Source organism: Chanos chanos, chromosome 3 (genome assembly GCF_902362185.1).
Source record: "Chanos chanos chromosome 3, fChaCha1.1, whole genome shotgun sequence".
In the NCBI taxonomy this organism is placed as follows: Eukaryota; Metazoa; Chordata; class Actinopteri; order Gonorynchiformes; family Chanidae; genus Chanos; species Chanos chanos.
In genome coordinates, this window is record NC_044497.1 from 30,459,227 (window position 1) to 30,479,315 (window position 20,089).

Sequence of the window (20,089 nt, forward strand, 5' to 3'; positions counted from 1 at the left end):
CTGTTTTAGCTGTTGCAAAGATAGTATCGACTATATATTAGAATGAGAACTAATCAGAACTAATGTCCTTTCATTTTTCTTACAGGGAAGGCGATTTTGCTCATGAAATGCTAGCATTCTGCTGATGTATGCTGATTGGTCAGTTAAGGATTTACAACTGATTGTGACAGGACATCCTCCTTCGATGGCACCTGGAGTCTTCGGAAGTTTTGAAAAAGAAGTCGAATGAAAATCTAAAGGTATTTACGGAGTATTACGGAAAGGTATTTTACTACGATTGAAAAATCGTAAAAATCTAAAAATGGAACTATATCTATTGTCTCAATGGTTTATATTGACAACATAATGAAAATTTGAAGAAAAAAAATTTACCCCATGAAAGTTACATTTTTGGGGGTACAGCTCCATAGGCCCCCTTTCATTTTGGACTGTTTTGTAAGCGTCCAGGAAGTTCTGAGAGTGGATGGAGAGAGTGGTTCTCTCCTATTTAGAAATTCGCTGCTAATACTATTTGAGTACATGTAATAAGGCCATCTACCTAAATCATTTTATAGCATATATATTTTAAAAAGTGGTGTCACAAGCTAATGAAATGTTGAAACTGTTTTTGTGGACATTCCCTGCTTATCATTGATTTTCATTTTTAACTACGGTGTTGATGTCATCAGGGGCTCATGCTCAAATTCCCTGGCATTTTCTACTCATGACTGAGGACTGATCTATGTAAGCAGGCCAGAGCTGGCTGATCTGTGTTCATAGTATTTTGCTTATCTTGTGCCATTTGTTTAAAAAGCCAACAAAGTGATCCAGTCTTCAGAGAAAGAAAAATTGCACCAGCAGTCTGAATCCAGCATTTTTATTTACACGCAACCCAGAGGTGGTGGTCCAGCAGAGCATAGGGTTACAGTAGCTTTGAAAAGTATATTTAGCCATGTTTTATAAAAATGTATGCACAAATGATTAAAGAGATTAAATAAAGAATGCTCCTCCTTAAAAGAATCACTGCAGTTAATCCAGCCTCTCCCTTTTTTCTCAAATAGCATCTCCCAGGTTTGAAAGGATTAGTTGGGCATCAGCATACAGAAATGCTGCAGATCAAATTTATTGTTTGTTTGTTTTTGTCTGTATGGTCCCACTAACCTGCATTACAGTTAGTTACCACTCATGCTTGTTGGATACTCCAAGGGTTAATCCGTAGTCAACAGCTCAGGCCTTTCCAACAAATGTACACTTCTTGATTTCAGTCACATGAGGAACAAGGGGTGGGGTTAAATTGTTAGGCGTTTGCCATTAAGTAAATCTGCAAAAATGAGTTCCTCTGCACTAAGACATGGATACATTAGGTAAGTCTTCTTCTTTGGTCGGAAACAAACTTTGCTGGTAAACAACAAACAGTAGCAGGTGGGATGGAGGTGCCACCAACCATTGTTGACAACTAGACTTCATCTTTACACCAGAATTTCTTATGACGTCTGAGTTTTTGCATTGTCTCTGAACGCAAAGGGGCTTGGGTCACGGTCAAAGGGACAGAGACAGGGAGGAGGAATTAGAGTAAAGCAATGTAAAAATACAGTGCATTATATACAAAGGAGATGAAAGCTGTGTGCCACTTACCATTACTAAAATGCATCTCAGATGCGTCTAAGGTTTCAGCAAAGGCTGTTGAAGTTCAACTTGCTCGCGCATGCGTGAAATAGCACCTTTTGTTGGCAAAATGGTTCTATTTTCCTGCGTAACAACCTGTATGGTTCCATATGGCACCCTCAAGAACGCTTTTGTCTAAGAGGGTTCCTTATGGCACCCTCAAGAACCCTTTTTGCTAAGAGGATGCTGTATGAAACCTCTATGGTTCCATATGGCTCCCATAAGAACCCTTTTTTATAAGAGTGTAGGTAAGTATTTTAACTTCTGTCCAAAACCAATTTTACTTGTAAACAACAGACAATAGCAGGCTGGATGGGTCCTCCACCAACCGTTTTTTTTTTAGGTGTTGACAACGGGACTTGGACTGTATACCAGAATTTCCTCATTCATTCCTCACAAATAAGTAGCTACCTTTTATTCGGCGAAAGATGCTTTACCGGTTTTAAAACTCATTCTGTGGTGTCTTATAAACAACGAGTCTGTCTCAATTTCAGGTGCATAATTTATACCTACGTACATATTTGTTTTCTTCAAAGTTGTAGTCAGTGATTGAGATATTTTGATGAACAAGCTAAATGATCTGAAGTGGACAACAGTTATTTTCAATCTTTCATATATTATGCGATCTTTTTGGCAGTTGTTAGCTCCTGAAGCTAGATGTCTACACAGCTGTAAGAAGAACATTCAGTTCACTTCAGACTGACTCATCCCAGTGTAATATGATATTTATAGTCAGTGTGTTTGATATTTCAATTCTTGTACTTGTGATTTGTCAGACACTGAAGGAAAAGATTAATTGTTTGAGCTTTATAGGTATGTATATGTGTGTGTGTGTGTGTGTGTGTGTGTATGTGTGTGTGTCTGTGTGTATATACACACACACACACACACACACACACACACATACTTAACAGAGTTGTCGTATTATTACATTAGAGCCTCTTATTGTTTTTAGAAAATAAATTGATGGATGTTTATTCAGCAGAAATTTAGAATGCCTGTTTTATTAACTTCATGCATTTTTCTTTTTGTGGTTTCTTGTTCTTATGCTGTATTAGGGTGCTGGTTTTGTTTTCCATTTGTATCAATTCATTTGGGTATGGAAATTTTGTTGAGCATAATCTGACATATCACTTTTTGTTTCTGTTTGTGACTCATCAATTCCACCCGCCTTCTCAACCTGAGAATAAAGCACTTCCAATAACCTGGGCAGTCTTTCCTCCAGAGAGTGACAGATAACTGTCTGTTAACTAATCAACAGAAATTATCTTGGCAAATGTTATCGTTACTTTCAACATATTAAAAAATGCTGCATTTATTAGAGTAACACTATTCTTTATTAATCTACTCCTAAACATATATTTTTGTTACTTTACTTTTGAAAACAAAAATATCTGTCCTGTTTCATAGGAAGCAGATATCAAGGTGAGGACCCTTCTTCCTCTGATCCAACACATGTCTTAGAAGAGTCTGGAGCTTCTTTGCCCCATGCTGTCTCACATATGGTTTGTGCCAAATTTATCTTTTTAAAGATTCCCCCTTATGGCCTCAGGGTATAGAACACAATTTTAATAACACTGTTTTATAAAGCAGCACCCATTTCACTATCCAAGTCCCTGTTATCGTAGCTATTGTTATCGTGGCAATGAACTGCACACATCAAAGACAAGCTAGGCGTGCTTCAAAAGTGCCTCCATTTCTTTCTGACCGTTATAAAGCCGTACAAAGCTGTGTACACATACTTTAATAAGGTGATATAGGGCCTACATATCACACTTCCTGTTACATCACCAAGCTGTGAGCGGAGTTCTTCGTGTGGTGTTCTAGGCACACTAGAAATATATGCATGTAAATTGGTTGGGACATGCAAATACTGTATGTACTGTTCATTAATAGGTCATTGCAGGTGGTGGAGTTTCTGACTGGTTCCTGAAAATGGTATAAACGTTGTGGGGATACCCCTACAATGCGAGCTGTTTAAGATGGATGAATGTTGATATGTTACATTTAGCGTTAGGCGACTCAGTAAAAGTGATAATTCTGGAGTATCCCTTTCTATAAGCTTAGACATCTGAACAATTTTTTCTATTGTAGTGATACACAACACTTCATGTCTCCCTCCTTTGAAAAAAAGCAGTGACCACATTACGGATCCGTTTTCCCTCAGACACGACAGACCCACCATACTATTGTGGTTTTTTTCTGCTTAACCCACGATAAATTCCTTTACCATACTTTGATATCCCCAGTCCCTGCACACATAAATCGCTCGCTCTGACACAGCCGAGTATTTTGTTGTTTATATAAAGTCTTGTATATGGAAAAATATTTTGTTGTATCGCTTGGTAAGCTGATACATGATGTTATCGAAATCTCTGTGCAAATTAATGCAATTATTATTATTGTTATTATTATAAGATTAATTATACATTTCACACAGGTCAGCCTGCTGCGTGACCCTGACAGCCATGTCCAATATGTCTTGTATCAGTGCGTACTTTAAATCCCGGAAAACCTTCACAGAGTGACCAAATATCCCCATAGCACCTGCAAGAAAAAATGTCAGGCATTGGCAATGCTCAGTCTTATTTTGAAAGAAGATTATGTCTTACATCTTGTGTATTTTTATGTTTGTCAGAATCTTCAGGGATATAGACAGGTTGGTTGGAAGACATGGCTTTGCTACATTGGGGCAGTGTGTACTTTAGGTCTCCTGCTATTGTTGTTCAAGTGGCGTCCTCGTTTAGGTGTCCAGGCTCGATGTACCTCCTGCCCCATCTCCATGGCAGGTACCCTAATCTTATGGGTAAGAGGCACACCACTTTTTTTTAAGCCAAAGAAAGGGTTTATTTGAGTAAACTGTTATAAATGTGGTGTAACTGAAACAGTGTCAGGATACATTTCATGGCACATTTCATTTCTTTACATTTCATAGATGCTTTATTGTTATTTTTTATACTTGTTTGATGAAATATTATTTTAACTGAAATGAATATGATTTGGATATGTGTTGTCATAGGACAGTTGTGGTCGGGCATTTGTCATAGATGTACTTACAGAGGAGATGGAGGAAGACAGGTGAGTGTCTTTGTTTTGTTTTGTTTTTTTTTTATTTCTTATTGACTGTTTTCCTCTGCAAAAAAAGAGGATGGTATTTTCACAGATTTATTTTACTTGTGATAGTTAATGTTTAACTGTTATGGAGATTAGTGCATTAGTAATTGTAATTGGTGCATTTTCACTCTTGCAGTATGGAGACTGACATAGGAGAAACAGATGATGAATGGAGAGACACAGTTCAGCTACACAAGGACCAGGTATAGAGAACAAATTAAAGCAGAGAGATTTTTAGATGCAAAGAAGTGTCGCATGTCAATTCAAGAGGTTACATCTTCCAGTTCTAACTTTTGAACGAGCAGCAAACCTCCCCTCCAGAATCAGCACACATGAACCAGCTAAATGTAAGTGTTATACCATTGTCTCCCCATACCTTGCAACCAATCTATCAGCGTTCAGCATCATCAGACCACATATCAGCAGTCTAAACTGCCATTCATTCAATCATTTATTGCTCCTGTCTTCTCTTGTAAGTGAGTTAACTTGTAACTGAAGAGTTTTTCATTAACAAACGCCAAGATTAATAAAAGGTTCACACAAAATAAAGATAAAACCAAAAAGGGACAAAAGGGCAGGTACAACAAACAATAAAGTTTGACAGTATGCATGTTCATAGTAAAAGAAGAGGCTTGGTAACTTTCCAAGGAAAGAGTAGGCTTCCAGCTCCAACAGAGAGATATTTATACATTTATACAGATATTCACACTCACATTTAGATGGTTCATGTGTTGATTCTGGAGGTGAGGTTTGTTACCCCTTCAAAAAATAAATCTGGCTGTTACAACCTATTGAATAAAATTTTGTTTGTTGAAAAATACAAGCTCTCAAAAGATTTTAAAGTTTTGTTTTTATTAACATTACAGTCCCGTTTGGTAAGGTAGTTGGCTAAAGATACATACATACATACATATATATATATATATATATATATAGAGAGAGAGAGAGAGAGAGAGAGAGAGAGAGAGAGAGATAGATATAGATATATATGTATAGATATACGTATATTGTATATTTAGCCAACTACCTCCTGAAATTGTCCTCTTTAACAATTTAAGGGGACAAAACATAGTAACCAGCAACCACTTTCATTACAACACTGCTGTCAAAATCACAGCAACTCTCACATGTTATAAAGAAGGACAGGCTTAAATGATATTTTATAGAAATGTACAAATTAAATCTATGTCCTTGAACTTGGCTGTGGAGATCAACACTGGCAGAGCACCAGGGATGCTGTGTTAGAGTTGTGATTTCCTTGTATGACATGTCTGTCCTTGTTTTGTGATATTGTGCTTTTCCCCATACATCATTCAACTACTAATATGACTTTCTGTATCCTCTAGAAAACCATACTGCGGTACTATGTGTTTGAGGGCATTCGTTATGTCTGGATGGCCAGGAAAGGTGCTTTCTGTCGAGTCAGGTACTGTTGAAGAATGCAGAGCAAAGACTCGTCATGTTTGGGTTTTGCTGTATCTATATGAATATTTAGTGTGAACCATCCCTTTACTTAGTGTTCTCAATGAGGACTGGACATGTGCTGACCTGCATCGCCTGAAACAAGGTCTGAGTTGTGTGGAACAAAGCTCCCGGTTAGTCCATCCTACAAATCTTTGATAATATTTCTGATATTCCAGGTCTTTTCCGTTGTGGTTTTATATATGTTCTTTTTCTAAGGAGGAGGGTCTACGGAGAAAACATCATAGATGTACCTGTGAAATCTTACCTGCATCTGTTGTTTGAGGAGGTAGTTTGTCCTACCTGTATAAACACTTTAGCTTTGTAACTGTCTTCCACATTTTAGTAATGTCTCACCATCTTTCATTAATTTGAACAACCAATTTTTTCCATTTTCTCAATGAAATTTGTGTTAACGTGTTAATATTTGCTTCTACTATTGATGTTCTGCAAAAATATATATTCATACTATTCTTTTAATCACATCTACATAGGTTCTCAACCCATTCTACATGTTCCAGGTGTTAAGTATTACCCTGTGGACAATTGAGAATTACGTCTATTACACTGTCTGTATCGTGGTCATATCAGTTCTTTCCATTGCTTTGTCGCTCTACGAGATCCGCAAGGTGAGAAGGGGTTTTCCTGGTCTACATAAGGACTGCTGTGAGATTCAGATGCTCTAAAGTGGAGTGTAAAAGATAGGGCTCATAAAATATCCCATTAATGTGTTTGTATGATGAGAATGTCTCATAGTTCATTCAGTTAGAGCTTGGTTTGTCTGTGTGTTTCTGCAGCAAAGCACCGCTCTTCATAAAATGGCCCAACTGATAGTGAACATTACAGTTCGCAGAGACACTGGAGGTGAGTGTTGCTCCATATGAAATTGGCTAGCTTTTGACTTAAAAATCGTTTAGTCCGTATGCACATACTAACTCAAAATTATTTGAGTTTTAATATGGCTGAAATGTAACTGCTTTAATCTGCCAAAGGTCACGGGTGAACATTATTGTGAGGATTTGACAGACCAAGACCCAATCGCAGACCCACTGAGTAAAATAAGATTTATTTAGAACAAAAATCAGAATCCAAATCTCAAAAACAGTGTCCAGTCCAAGGTCAAATCCAGAAATTCAGAGGGCAAACAAATCCAAATCGTGAGGCAAAAGATTGGTCAAAAACAGGATACAAACAAGGTCAGAGCCAGGGATCCACAGGGCAACCAAATCCAAAACGTAAAGCAAAAACAGATCCAGGTAAACACGGTCAAAAATAACAGATCACGGGAGGCAAAACACACAGACTGGCAGAGAGAACAAAAGGTCACAATCTGACAAAGAACAGGTACAAACACAGGACTTAAATACACAGAACAATAAACAGCAGAGACAGACTATTGGAGGAGACAAACGAGGTAATAATAGGGATCAGGTGGGGGGCGGGGACAGGAGTACACAGGGACAAACAGAAGCACATGGCAAAACCAAAACAAACAAAAGCACAACTCGACAATACACAGGATGGCCAGCAGGGCGGCCAGATTCCCCAATCCTGGCAGATGTACTGACAATTATTCTCAGTTTATATTAATATTAATTTTATATTAATATTAACATTAATATTTATACATTATATTGGTGCTCACAAGGGGTTTACTGCAGGACAAGACCTTCTCATTATTGAACTTTGACCTAACTGAGTGTTTTCTTTCCCTCCTGTGTCCAGAGGAGGAGTGTGTGAGTTCAGAGGAACTGGTCCCTGGTGATTGTATTGTGATCCCTACAGAGGGTCAACTTTTACCCTGTGATGCGGCTCTGCTGACAGGGGAGTGCATGGTCAATGAGAGCATGCTAACGGGTGAGGCCTAGAAGAAATAAGAATGATCAACTCAATTAGGACGTGGCTGTCACACAAAGATTCGCTTACTGAAGTCTGTACAGGTAGAGGACAGATATAAACTGAAGAGTACTGTAGAGTCCAGGCATAATCTAATGGGTATTGTTTGGCATAAACTTGACTGATTTTCTTTTAACCCAGATCACTGGATATCTTGGTGGGATTTTCTTTCTTTCATTGTTGTTCCTCCCTCCATCTGTTTCAGGTGAGAGTGTGCCTGTGATGAAGACACCGTTACCGTCCACTGGGGAACAGTACAGTCCTGAATCCCAGAAACGACACACTTTGTTCTGTGGCACACAGGTCATTCAGGCTAAAGGCAGTTACCAAGGAGGGAAAGGGGCAGTTGCTGTTGTCACACGTACAGGTAAGAATTAAGGCAATGTGAAACTTTTGCATTCTAGAGCCTGTCAGACAACACGATGTTCAAAACAAGCAGTGAGACCTAAACAATTGCACCAGCATTAAATAATTTCAGATGTCTGAAACAGTCTGTAAAAAGTACTGACATATATCTTGTCAAGTATTTCTGAGGTTTATGTATAGTTTTTACATTTTATTTTAATTAATTTGTGCACCTTGCTCTGATCTCTTTTCCCTCTGTCTTCCAGGATTTTTCACTGCAAAAGGCAACTTGGTCAGCTCGATTCTTTATGCACAACCTACTGACTTTCGTTTTAATAAGGATGCTTGCAAGTTCTTGTTTTTCTTGGGATTTCTTGGTAAATTTATAATATTTATTTACTTTAAGATGGTTTTATTAGCTTGTGTCTTGTCAATCTTCTATCAACAAAAGGACATTTTTCCAGGCATAGCAGTTGTACTAAAAATTTGATGACTATCTTCATATTTCAGCATTGTGTGGTACAGTCTACAGCTGTGTAATTCTTAGCAAGAGCAGTGTAAGTATCTTAATTTTTTCATGAACATATACTGGCTTCAACCATTTATAATATTCCACAATGTTATAAAACCAAAAGAAACAAAGCTGCACTAACACTAAATATCATGGATATGCAATACTTTTTGCCTGCCGTAATCAGGTCCATAATGATCTGTTTATCTGTACTTCTCTGTTGTGATCTTTAACTCTTCAGGACTGAGGTGCACAAAAGATTCTGCTTAGCATACAACTGTATTTTATGTTGGCAGGCTGCCTGGTGGGAAATTCTCATGCAGTCTCTGGATGTTGTAACCATCATAGTGCCTCCTGCTCTTCCTGCAGCCATCATGACAGGCACCATCTATGCCCAGTATCGCCTTAAGAAAGATGGAGTATTTTGCATCAGCCCACCCCGCATCAATGTCTCTGGAAAGGTTTCTCTCTTCTGCTTTGACAAGGTTGGTAGCAGTACATGTGGCTGTAGATTGAACCACCTATGTTATGCAGAGCTGTGAAGTGTTCTATCATTCTACAGAGTTACTTTAATTTATGGTGTATTATGTTCAACCTACAATTTCAGGTCAGTTCTTAAGTAGTGGTCTCTGGGAAGTGGTTGAGGATTAAGATAGGCATAACAGACCAATACAACAAAAGTTCACTCTAATATAAAGTGGCACCTCAGAAAGGAACTTCACCTCATTCCATCCAGTAACACTTATTTGTATGTGAATGAGATACATTGGTACACACTGCAATGATCTCTAAAAATCTGTTAACAATGTTGAACCATTCATGGCATGGTCAGACATCCAACTTTCAAACTGAAAAAATGGCAATACAAGCGTGCTGCCGACGTTTCTATCCTGGACAATCAGCACGACCTAGAGGACAATAAGAGCAATACTGTACAAACCTGATTTTTATTACCCTGCACATATCAAGTAATTACAGAGTGTAATTACAGAACTCCATCATATTCTGCAGATTTTTTGTCATCCCTTGTGTCATCCCAAAAGTATTCTTTTTCTTTGAGAAACAACTCCTTATGAAAATTAGGAAAGTGGAATTCCAATAGATTGTACAATAAAAGTAATAAATCTTCGTAGAAATACTACTTTGCCCACCTCTGGTCAGTACACAGGTCAGTCTCACTGAAAGGGGGAGCCATCTAAAGACAGAAAGGCTGATTGTCCAGCATCACATGAAAGACACAACATCACTTATGACACAGTAAATACTGTATCATATTCATCACTCATTCTCCTTTGCTAACCAAGGTCTCTGTGTAACAAACCTAAGTAGTGGGTGAACATTAATTAATAAAACTGAAATATCTATGTCACACATTGTTTGCTAAAATGTCCATGCGCAGCAACCCCTCCTGACTGTCAAACACTGCAGAGGGATAGTGAATACTGTTTTAAGAAGTAAAGAGGTCAAACTATACTTTAACTAGACTATATTCAAAGCAAGACCAAATGTCCTCCAAAATGTTGAGGTGAAGATGCCATGGCCCTGCTTTACACCACTCCCACCCCCTAGTTAGAAGTCTATCTAGAAGGTAAACCTCAACAATACTATCTCAGCTCTAAACAGGAGACAGCCCACCTGTGCATGTAGTGTCAGAAATATAATACTACCTTTTGGGTTTATGTAGTGCTGCAACATGTCATGGAATTGATTACCTGGACCATCATGCTCTCCACATGGAACACTGAAAGAAAACAGTCCAACGCATAGTTCACTGCTTCCATCATCCCATGGGCTCACTTTCTGTGCTGTAAGCAGTTGCAGAAATAGGAACATGTTCAGCAACACCAATAAGATGGTCTGAGCAGTCAGGATAGTAAAATGCTTCTATCAGCTTTTGGCAGCATTTTAACAGGGTTTCTCAAAGCAGCCCAGATGGATGCAGACCCCCAAATCTAGTCCAGAGAAGTCATCCACCTGAAGTTGATGAGAGATGTCCCTTTTGGCTTGTGACCTTATTGTATTACAGATTAGACACTTGTTTGGACAGTTGAGTGCATCTCCATATATACTGCCACAAAAAAGTCCCATGTTAATATTTTGTTGGACTGCTTTTAGCTTTGATTATGGCACGCATTCGCCGTGGCATTGTTTCGACAACCTTACACAGCATCACAACATTTATTTCCATCCAGAGTTGCATTAATTTTTTTCCAAGATCTTGTTGATATTGGGAGAGTCGAACCACTCCTTAAAGTCTTCTCCAGCACATCCCAAAGACTTTCAATGGTGGCCAATGTATGTGTGAAAATGATTCCTCATGCTCCCTGAACCACTCTTTCACGATTTGAGCCCGATGAATCTTGGCATTGTCGTCCTAGAATATGCCCATGCCATCAGGAAAGAAAAAAATCCATTAATGGGATAACCTGGTCATTCAGTACATTCAGATACTCAGCTGACCTCATTTTATTGCCACATAACATTGCTGAGCCTAGACCTGACCAACTGAACCAACCCCAGATCATAATACTGCCCCCAGAGGCATCAAATCCAGTGTCCTTTGAAAAAGTGAGCAAGTGGACTGAGAACTTATTTGGTCTTGAATGAAAAACAGAAGTAGTTTGACAAGCCTGATGTGCAAGCATATGACAAATCATATAGTTTCACTAAGGTGAACCAGGTTCCATCCCTTATAGATGGAAGGAGGTGCTACATCTGAAAAGCTACACATTTTAGCCATTTAAACCTTTTGGGTGAAGAATGAGAAATAGCCCTTGTCCTTGTAGGACAGCATGAAATTAATTGAATAAAACCTGTGTTTGACCATTTGATGGACAGAGTTATATTGCTCCCTTTTCTGGCAGTGTGCCACAAACAGAGGACACTGGATGTAGGTGCAGGCAATCCTTTATTGTAATCCAAATCAGTTTCAAAGTTGGAGTCAAATAGGCAGGTACACAATACACAAGCTACTGGCGAGGCAAGGCAAGGTCTAAGTCAAGAGTAAGCCAAGGTTTATACACCAGAAGGCTAAACAGAGAGAACCAGACAAACAAGGCTAACTGGGATCAAGGTAAAAGAGAGGAACAGGGCTAACAGGGGAACTAGGAACAAGACTGACAAGGATCAAAGTTAACAGGACCACAAGTAAAACTAGGAAACAAGGACCAACTTGGTACTCACAAATGTAAGACTTCACAGGAGTACAAAGGAAAACACAGGTATATATACACACACAAACAGGGAACAAACTGGGGGCAGGTGCACACAATAATTGGAGAACAAAACAATTAGCCGATCAGATCCAACTTGCCTCTGACTGTCATGGGGGCAGGGAGTGGTAGAGACAGAGACCTGACAAAGTGATAGGATCTTTGCTAAAAGAACCTGCCTTATCATTCAACCATGTACAGACTATACTTTGAAAGGGAGGACATTGTTTTGCCTGTATTCCAAGGTGCTAAACACCCAAGGACACTTGCAAGACTGGCAACACTGACTCGTTGAAGAGTGATAAAGCACAACGGCGTATGCAACCATTAGAGATGGAACTTTCTATCAGGAGCAGGCTAGCTAGGGCACTTACAAAAACAAGACCTGACCATGACATGGATACTGAGGTTTAGGGCATGGGGATCTAGTCAAAGTTTGGTGAGCACAATAGAGCTGCTCTACAACCACCATGTAAAGCATTGCAAGGTGGGGGCATAGTGAGTCAGGTCCTACACCCTGCGAGACTCCTCCTCAGCTGAGAGGCCAGATGCACTACAGGGCTCAAGGTCTACAGAAACTGCAAGAAACTTCCAGAGTGGACTTAGGTAGTCTGCCAAATGCTGTGGAGAAAGCTGGTTCTTGATAGTTGTACTCTAGTTGATGTTAAATGGGTTGTATACTTTGCTGGTCAGGAGAAAGCTGGTCTTCCAAGTTGAGGAGACCAGTGAGGGTGATTGAGGGCATGGGTAACAGTAACTTTTTGGTCTCAAGGTCTGGGACGATGAGGAACTGGGCAGTTAATACTGCTTCAGTGTACTGTTGCTTAGTTACTGGTACCTTATATTGTTGAGTGGGTATGAGTCATGTCTCTCTCTCTCTCTCTCTCTCTCTCTAAATACATACATATATATATATATATATATATATATATATATATATATATATATATACACACACACACACACACAGACGGATGACAAACTAAAGGAAAAACCCGAATAAATGAGAGTAGAAGCACAACAAATGCAGATGCTTCCACACAGGTGTACTGCTTGGTACAATTAAGCAGTTAACATCCAGTTATGCTCTGTGGCATGTATAAAATGCTGAGCAGACCCAGTTGATCTCGATTTTGGATCAAGATGGCAAGAGGAAAAGATCTCAGTGACTTTGAAAGCGGGTTCATTGTTGGGGCACGGATGGCAGGAGTTTCAGCCATAAAGACTGCTCAACTGGCCAGTGTTTCAATAGATCTATGGGAAAGACATCAGTAAATAGGGTCGGAAGTGCATTTGATGACCTTGATGCTCGTGCATTATAGTGATATGTAAGGAGAAACAGAAGAGCAACTCTTCTTCAGGTGACTGAGAATGTCAATGCAGGGCATGTCAGCAAGAGCCGTCAGCCGACAATTATGTAGAGAGGAATGTTGTAGTACGGTTGCGGTGCATAAACCCCTCATTACAAACGTGCACATTTGAGAGTTCAGTGGTGTGGAAACCATAGGCACTGGTCTACAGAGATGTGGGAAAAAGTGGGCGAGTGCATGTGTGGTATACACCAATAGAACAGTACAGGCCTGAATGCTTAACCCCTACAGTGAGGGGATCCGGTAGCTCTGTTATGCTGAGCTGGGGGCATTTTGCTGGCATGGTTTAGGTCAACTTGTGAGGGCAGGGTCACGGCAAATCAATACAAAGTTGTTCTGTGTGATCACCCATCCTATGATGAAACATTTCTACCCTGATGGGAGGGGTCTCTTCCAGGATGACAATGCTCCCATCCACGGGGCACGAGGGGTCACTGAATGGTTTGAGTATGAAAATGACGTAAATCATATGCTATAGCCTTCGCAGATCTCAACCCAATTGATTACCTATTGGAGATTTTGGACTTTTGTGTTAGATAGCACTCTCCACCACCATCATTAAAACACCAAATGAGGGAATATCTTTTGTAAGAATGGTGTTCTATCCCTCCAGTAGAGTTCCAGAAACTTGTGGAATCTATGCCAAGGAATCTATGCAGCTTATGGTGGCCCAACACCTTACTAAGACACCTCATATATCATATATATATATATATATATATATATATATATATATATATATATATATATGTGTGTGTGTGTGTGTGTGTGTGTGTGTGTGTGTGTGTGTATGTATATGACATTTTGCCACTGCCAGCAAACACTATGTATTTTTAAGTACAATGTTTGCTTTTAAGTGTTTAACGAACAGTATTTGTAAAAAGGGTTGTGTTAGAAATACCTTGTCCAGACTTGTGAAATATTAATTGTAAAATGCCGTAAAATAATTAGAATATACATTTCAGAGTTTAATGAAAATACTGACCATTGTAGCTAATTGTAATATATGCTCATGAACACCTTAAATCTCCCCTTGCCTCCCTAGCATATACAGCTCAAAAAATGCACATGGATCTTTAGAGATTATATAAAATAAAAGACAGAGGAAAACATAATAAGATGACAAACATCCTTCCTAAGACAAACAGTTTAAATTTTATTTTTCTTATGGGCTATAGTTGCTTATATAGCTACATAACTGCTTTGTTGGCTCATAGTCATGGGAAGGAGGACAAATATTTGCTCAGAGGCAATTTACACCGTATAGGTAACTTCACGTTTTGAGTTGGTATAAAAATCAGGTATAATTACCATAACTATTGCTGACTTTGGCTTAAGGCTGTATGGATAAACACGTCATGCTATAACACAAGCTGTTTCTCTTGTGTTTCTCAACTCTACATTGCCTGCATTCATTCATTCATTTTCCAAGCCGTTTATCCTAATTAAGGATCCCAGCCCTCATTGGGCAAAACGTGGGGAAACACCCTGGACAGGTCACCAGTCCATTGCAGGGCAGACACACAGACAAACACCTAGGGGCAATTTAGTGTCTCCAGTTCACCTTACTCACATGTCTTTGGATTGTGGGAAGAAACTGGAGCTCCTAGCAGAAACCCACACAGACACGGGGAGAACATGCAAACTCCACATAGAGAGGACCCTGGCTGCCCCACTGAGAATCAAACCCAGGATCTTCTTGCTGTTATGTTGTGTTCATGTGTTTTTAAATATTAGATGTATTGGAGACTCAGTGTATTAGTACATTTTCTTTCTTTCTTCTTTTCTTTCTGAGTAATTGAGAAATAAAATTCAAATGGTGAAGAGTTTAAATGTTCAATTTTCTTTTTGAAAATTGAAAAATTTCTTTGTTTTCCACCAGACTGGCACACTGACAGAGGAAGGTCTGGATGTTTTGGGAGTGATGGAGGTAAAAGGGACTGGTTTCGGTGAGCTTGTTCCTGACCCCCGCCTACTTCCTCCCAGCCCAATGCTCTGTGCCTTGGCTAGCTGTCATACTGTGGCCCTTCTAGGAGATCAGCTCATTGGAGACCCTCTGGAGCTGAAAATGATTGAGTCCACTGGTTGGGTAAGGTTTATCTTGACACCATCCTTCATTTCCCTTGAATGGTTCGTACTCTGTAAAGCCTGAGTATTCCGTGTGTAATCTGCATTAGTATAACCAAGAAAGAGTGCTGATTGTTCCTGTGGTATATTTAAACCTTTTGATATCATTATGAAAGAGGAAACTATTTAACTATATATAGAGCATTCCTATGAGACTGTTAAAAATCTCTCTTTCCTGTCTCATATGATAGGATCTAGAGGAGCCGACAGATGAGGATGGACTGATGACTGAGTTTGGGAACCACAGAGTCCTTGCAGTGATGAGACCTCCTGCCGCTGAGTCACAGTCTGAGAACACTGTAAGCACTGCATGTTGGGTAGATGAGGAAATGACTGTGTGTGGGACTCACAGTGTTGAGAAAAGGAAATGACATGATGATTTTTTATGTTATTAAATATAGCAATCTAAAGCTGACACTTTACTCTCTATTTTGTTACCCCCTCCTTGTCTTCCTTTTGCTTTAGTCCATTAATCAGCCGATAGCCGTCGTGCGTCGGTTCCCCTTTTCCTCCACTCTACAGAGGATGAGTGTGGTAACTGTGAGCCCAGGGGGAGGGTCAGCCTTTGCTTTCCTCAAAGGTGCCCCTGAAATGGTGGTCAGCTTCTGTGTGAGAGAAAGTGGTAAGGACAAAATACTTTAGAAAATGGGAAAGCGTTTTTGCTTTCCATGTATATATATATTGTCTTAATGAGGAGAACTTGTATATAAAAGTGACTGCATTCACTGAAAGTGTCAGACTAATTTGATTAGTTTTATTTGTTGTTCCATTAAATTATCCTTTCTTTGACAGTACCCTCTCAGTTTACCAACATACTCTGTGGTTTTACCAGTGAGGGTTACAGAGTTCTAGGGCTTGCCTACAAACACTTTGATGTGCAGACCGATTTCAGCACTATTGAAAGGTTGGTGGATTTAAGACAATGTCAAAGATGTGTTTGATAGCATCGGTTATTCATAGAGGTTTATTCACAGGACAGAGGTGGAGGGAGAACTGCAGTTCCTGGGCCTGTTGGTGATGAAGAACCAATTGAAGCCTGAGAGTGCAGGAGTCATCAGTACTCTGAGACAGGCACAGCTCCGTCCTGTTATGGTCACTGGTAGGTAAAAATGACATTTTACCATGTAGCCACACTAATATCTATTTTTAGTTTTGACAATCAGTCAAACTGGTAACTGTCTTGGGGCCACTGTCATCGGATCAATGTGCCATTAATTTTGTTTTGTGTTGATTTCTGCAGTAGCGTTCAATCACAAGTTGTATGTGCCTCAGGGTTAAAATGGTTGTCCTCCTTGCTCATACCACAAAATTACTAACAAATTTCTCTTTTCCTTAAACAGGTGACAATGACCTTACAGCTGTGAATGTTGCCCGAGGATGTGGCATGTTGTCCCCTCATGAGAGGTTAATTTTTGTTCATGCATCTCCCCCTACTGGTGATTTTCCAGCACTACTCCAGTTTAATCTAGAAGATGGGAGTTCTCAATCTCGATCAAACACTAATGAGAATATGGATATCCTTGCACAGGTTTATTTTTCCATTTATTTATCACTTAACATCTATAGCTCATTATATACATTGATGAATTTTCAGGTAGGAAACTCGTCTTAACCTAAGTGGATCAATGGCTCACCATTCAGACTTAATTTGAGTTGGGCTATGCTATACTTATTATAAATGTTCACACAAAGTACACTTACATTTGGTGAATGTGTCATTTTAACAGCCAAGTTCTTTGTATTCTGTTTCTCCCTTACCTTCAGGGACTTAACCAAAGCAGAGTTAGCTATCATTTGGCTGTGAATGGAAAATCCTTCACTGCCTTGTGTGACTACTTCCCTTATGATCTTCCCAAGGTGATTACTGACATTAATGTCCTTGTGCCTGAGTCATTCATCTCATCTACCCATCCATAACTAGCATATTACAAAGAATTTACTCATAACTGGTCAAATTTTCCACTAGATGTTTTCAAAAATAATCAGCAATTGATAACTTGCATTTCAGGTCCTGATGAGAGGAACTGTATATGCAAGAATGTCACCAGAGCAGAAGACCCAGCTGGTCAAAGCCCTGCAGAAACTGAAGTGAGAAAGGGGACAATTACTGAACAATGAAGGAAGCCGATAGGTTTAAACACAGACATGAAGCAAAATAGACAAATAGTGTAAAATTTTGAACAAAAACTAAAGAATTGAATTTTTCTCCTCCTCTTATTACAACCCTCCAACATGCAGTCTGTATGGTATGAATATGAAAACTGCCTTAACCAATTATACACATTTACTTGTAATCATATTAAGACCAATAAAGTGAACAGATGGGGAACATTCATTAAAATGTGTCTTCCATCTCCGCTCTCCCACAGTTACCGGGTGGGCATGTGTGGGGATGGAGCCAATGACTGTGGAGCCCTGAGAGCTGCTGATGTTGGTGTGTCTCTGTCTGAGGCAGAGGCTTCTGTAGCCTCTCCTTTCACCTCCAAGACTGACAACATCAGCTGTGTCCCCCTGCTTATCAGGTAAAACCACACACTTTGACTTTTATCTGGTATGTCTCAAGCCTGTTTTCCTACATATTTACCAAAAAAATGCAAAGGAACTTTTTCTATTGACTGGTGTAAGTGATGATTCAGTGTGATTGTATGAATATCGTTTCAGTGGAATGTTCTCTGTTCAAACAGGGAGGGAAGATGTTCCCTTGTGACATCATTCAGTCTTTTCAAATACATGGCATTGTACAGTCTAATTCAGTTCACCTCTGTACTCATCCTCTATACTGTGAGTGTTTCTTTATATTCTGGTGTCTGTTTAAGTCAAGTTCATGCTGAAAATTGTATTTGTTCCCCAAAAACTGTGTGAGCATCTCTGCTCTTTTTTAGGAGAAAACAAACCTGGGTGATTTTCAGTTCCTCTTATTTGACTTGGGTCTTGTAACACCACTGGCTATTGTAATGGGCAGAGGAGGCCCAAGCAATGAACTGCCCTCACAGCGCCCCCCTGCCAGCCTGTTGGCACTTCCAGTTCTGGGAAGTCTGCTCCTGCACACCCTCCTCCTAATCCTTGGTCAGATAGGAGCCTTACTCATCACTTTTTCTCAGGACTGGTAAGAATGACTAACAGGTAATTATAGCAAAATTTATTTTGTCTTTCTCACTGTGGTGTATTCCAACTTTTTTTTTTCATTCTACTGTTCTTAGGTATGTTCCTCTTAATTCGACGGAGATAGGAGCAGAAAACCTGCCAAACTTTGAGGACACAAGTGTCTTTGCTTTATCAGGATTCCAGTACATCTTCATGTCCATAGTTGTGACAAAGGGATACCCTTATAAGAAACCACTTTACTATAACTGTGAGTGAACAAGGTCATCGGCTGTACTCATTAAATTGATACTTATATGTATATTAATGCTCTGTCTTTCTCTCATTCTGCACTGCCCCTGCTAGGGCTGTTTCTGGTGTTGCTCCTGATCTTGTTCGCGCTGATGTTCTGGCTGGTGTTATCTCCTTGGACTATCATCCACAAATTTCTGCAACTCTGCAATATCACTGATATTAATTATAAAATGCTGCTGGTGGGACTGCCATCACTCAATTTCTTCATTTGCTTCCTTCTGGAGGTAGACTATGTGATCTCTCTCTTAATTCAAAAGAAAACTTTCAAGATAGCATGCAGAGATACAATTTTGTTTTGCCTTTAATTTTAATGGTTTTGCTTATAACCACGTGTGAATAAATTGTATATGCAGACAAAAGATAAACTTTGTGGTTAAATCAACACATACCAAATGATCGGGAGCAGGTTGATGCAATTTCTAATTTAAGAGGACATCACTTGAAAGTTACTGTTGTGCTGTAATTTGTTCAATTACTACATGTTATGTGTTCTAACATGTTTGGGGGAAAAAACATTCTCCTCACCTGTGGATTTCTTACACTTTGCACAGGTACTTGTAGATCAAGGTGCACTGAATTTCTTCCGATGCCTACGAAGAAAACGGGAATCCAAAAAGCAATATAAACGTTTGGATGCTCTTCTTTCCAACACCCCTTCATGGCCACCCTTGAACCAGTCTCTGGTCCCCTCACAAAGTACCATCACTGGCCTTGATTAGTGTCAGTCACCACAGCTATTCTTTTTAGCCTAGTTAAGCATGCCAGCGATCTCTTATGGCATTAGATCTCAAAAGATGACACTAGGGAACCATAACAATTGACTTTTTTCCTTTCATAATAGAAATAATTCTGTCTAGTGTTGGGATTATCTGCAGTTCACAAATGAAAATATCTGATAATAATCAAAAATATATTTTATGTATCCAGTATAAATGATGTTTCGTCTGTGGAGAGAATTTTTATAAACGGGTAAGAATGATTTACTCTAAAGCTTAAGCTGAAATCTTCACTAA

General features: G+C 39.4%; 1 protein-coding gene across 1 annotated transcript; it reads left to right on the plus strand.

The window, feature by feature from the left end:
- Positions 1–1,330: 1,330 nt before the first annotated feature.
- Positions 1,331–19,795, plus strand: LOC115806866 (cation-transporting ATPase 13A2-like). Its single transcript, XM_030767726.1, has 29 exons — positions 1,331–1,343; positions 3,055–3,149; positions 4,283–4,450; positions 4,664–4,722; positions 4,895–4,961; positions 6,105–6,184; positions 6,276–6,353; positions 6,439–6,508; positions 6,714–6,848; positions 7,017–7,083; positions 7,945–8,076; positions 8,321–8,482; positions 8,727–8,837; positions 8,971–9,017; positions 9,268–9,456; positions 15,436–15,642; positions 15,872–15,979; positions 16,146–16,302; positions 16,473–16,584; positions 16,655–16,779; positions 17,021–17,208; positions 17,445–17,537; positions 17,689–17,768; positions 18,050–18,202; positions 18,365–18,461; positions 18,563–18,786; positions 18,881–19,032; positions 19,128–19,300; positions 19,628–19,795. The coding sequence occupies exons 1-29, from the start codon at positions 1,331–1,333 to the stop codon at positions 19,793–19,795; spliced, it is 3,510 nt and encodes a 1,169-aa protein (XP_030623586.1).
- The last annotated feature ends 294 nt before the right edge of the window (positions 19,796–20,089 follow it).

Excerpts from the sequence above, each read along its gene's own strand:
- LOC115806866 (XM_030767726.1), top strand. Across the intron at positions 6,509-6,713 it reads TGCATCTGTTGTTTGAGGAG|GTTCTCAACCCATTCTACAT; the intron begins GTAGTTTGTCCT and ends ACATCTACATAG. Across the intron at positions 19,301-19,627 it reads TCATTTGCTTCCTTCTGGAG|GTACTTGTAGATCAAGGTGC; the intron begins GTAGACTATGTG and ends CACTTTGCACAG.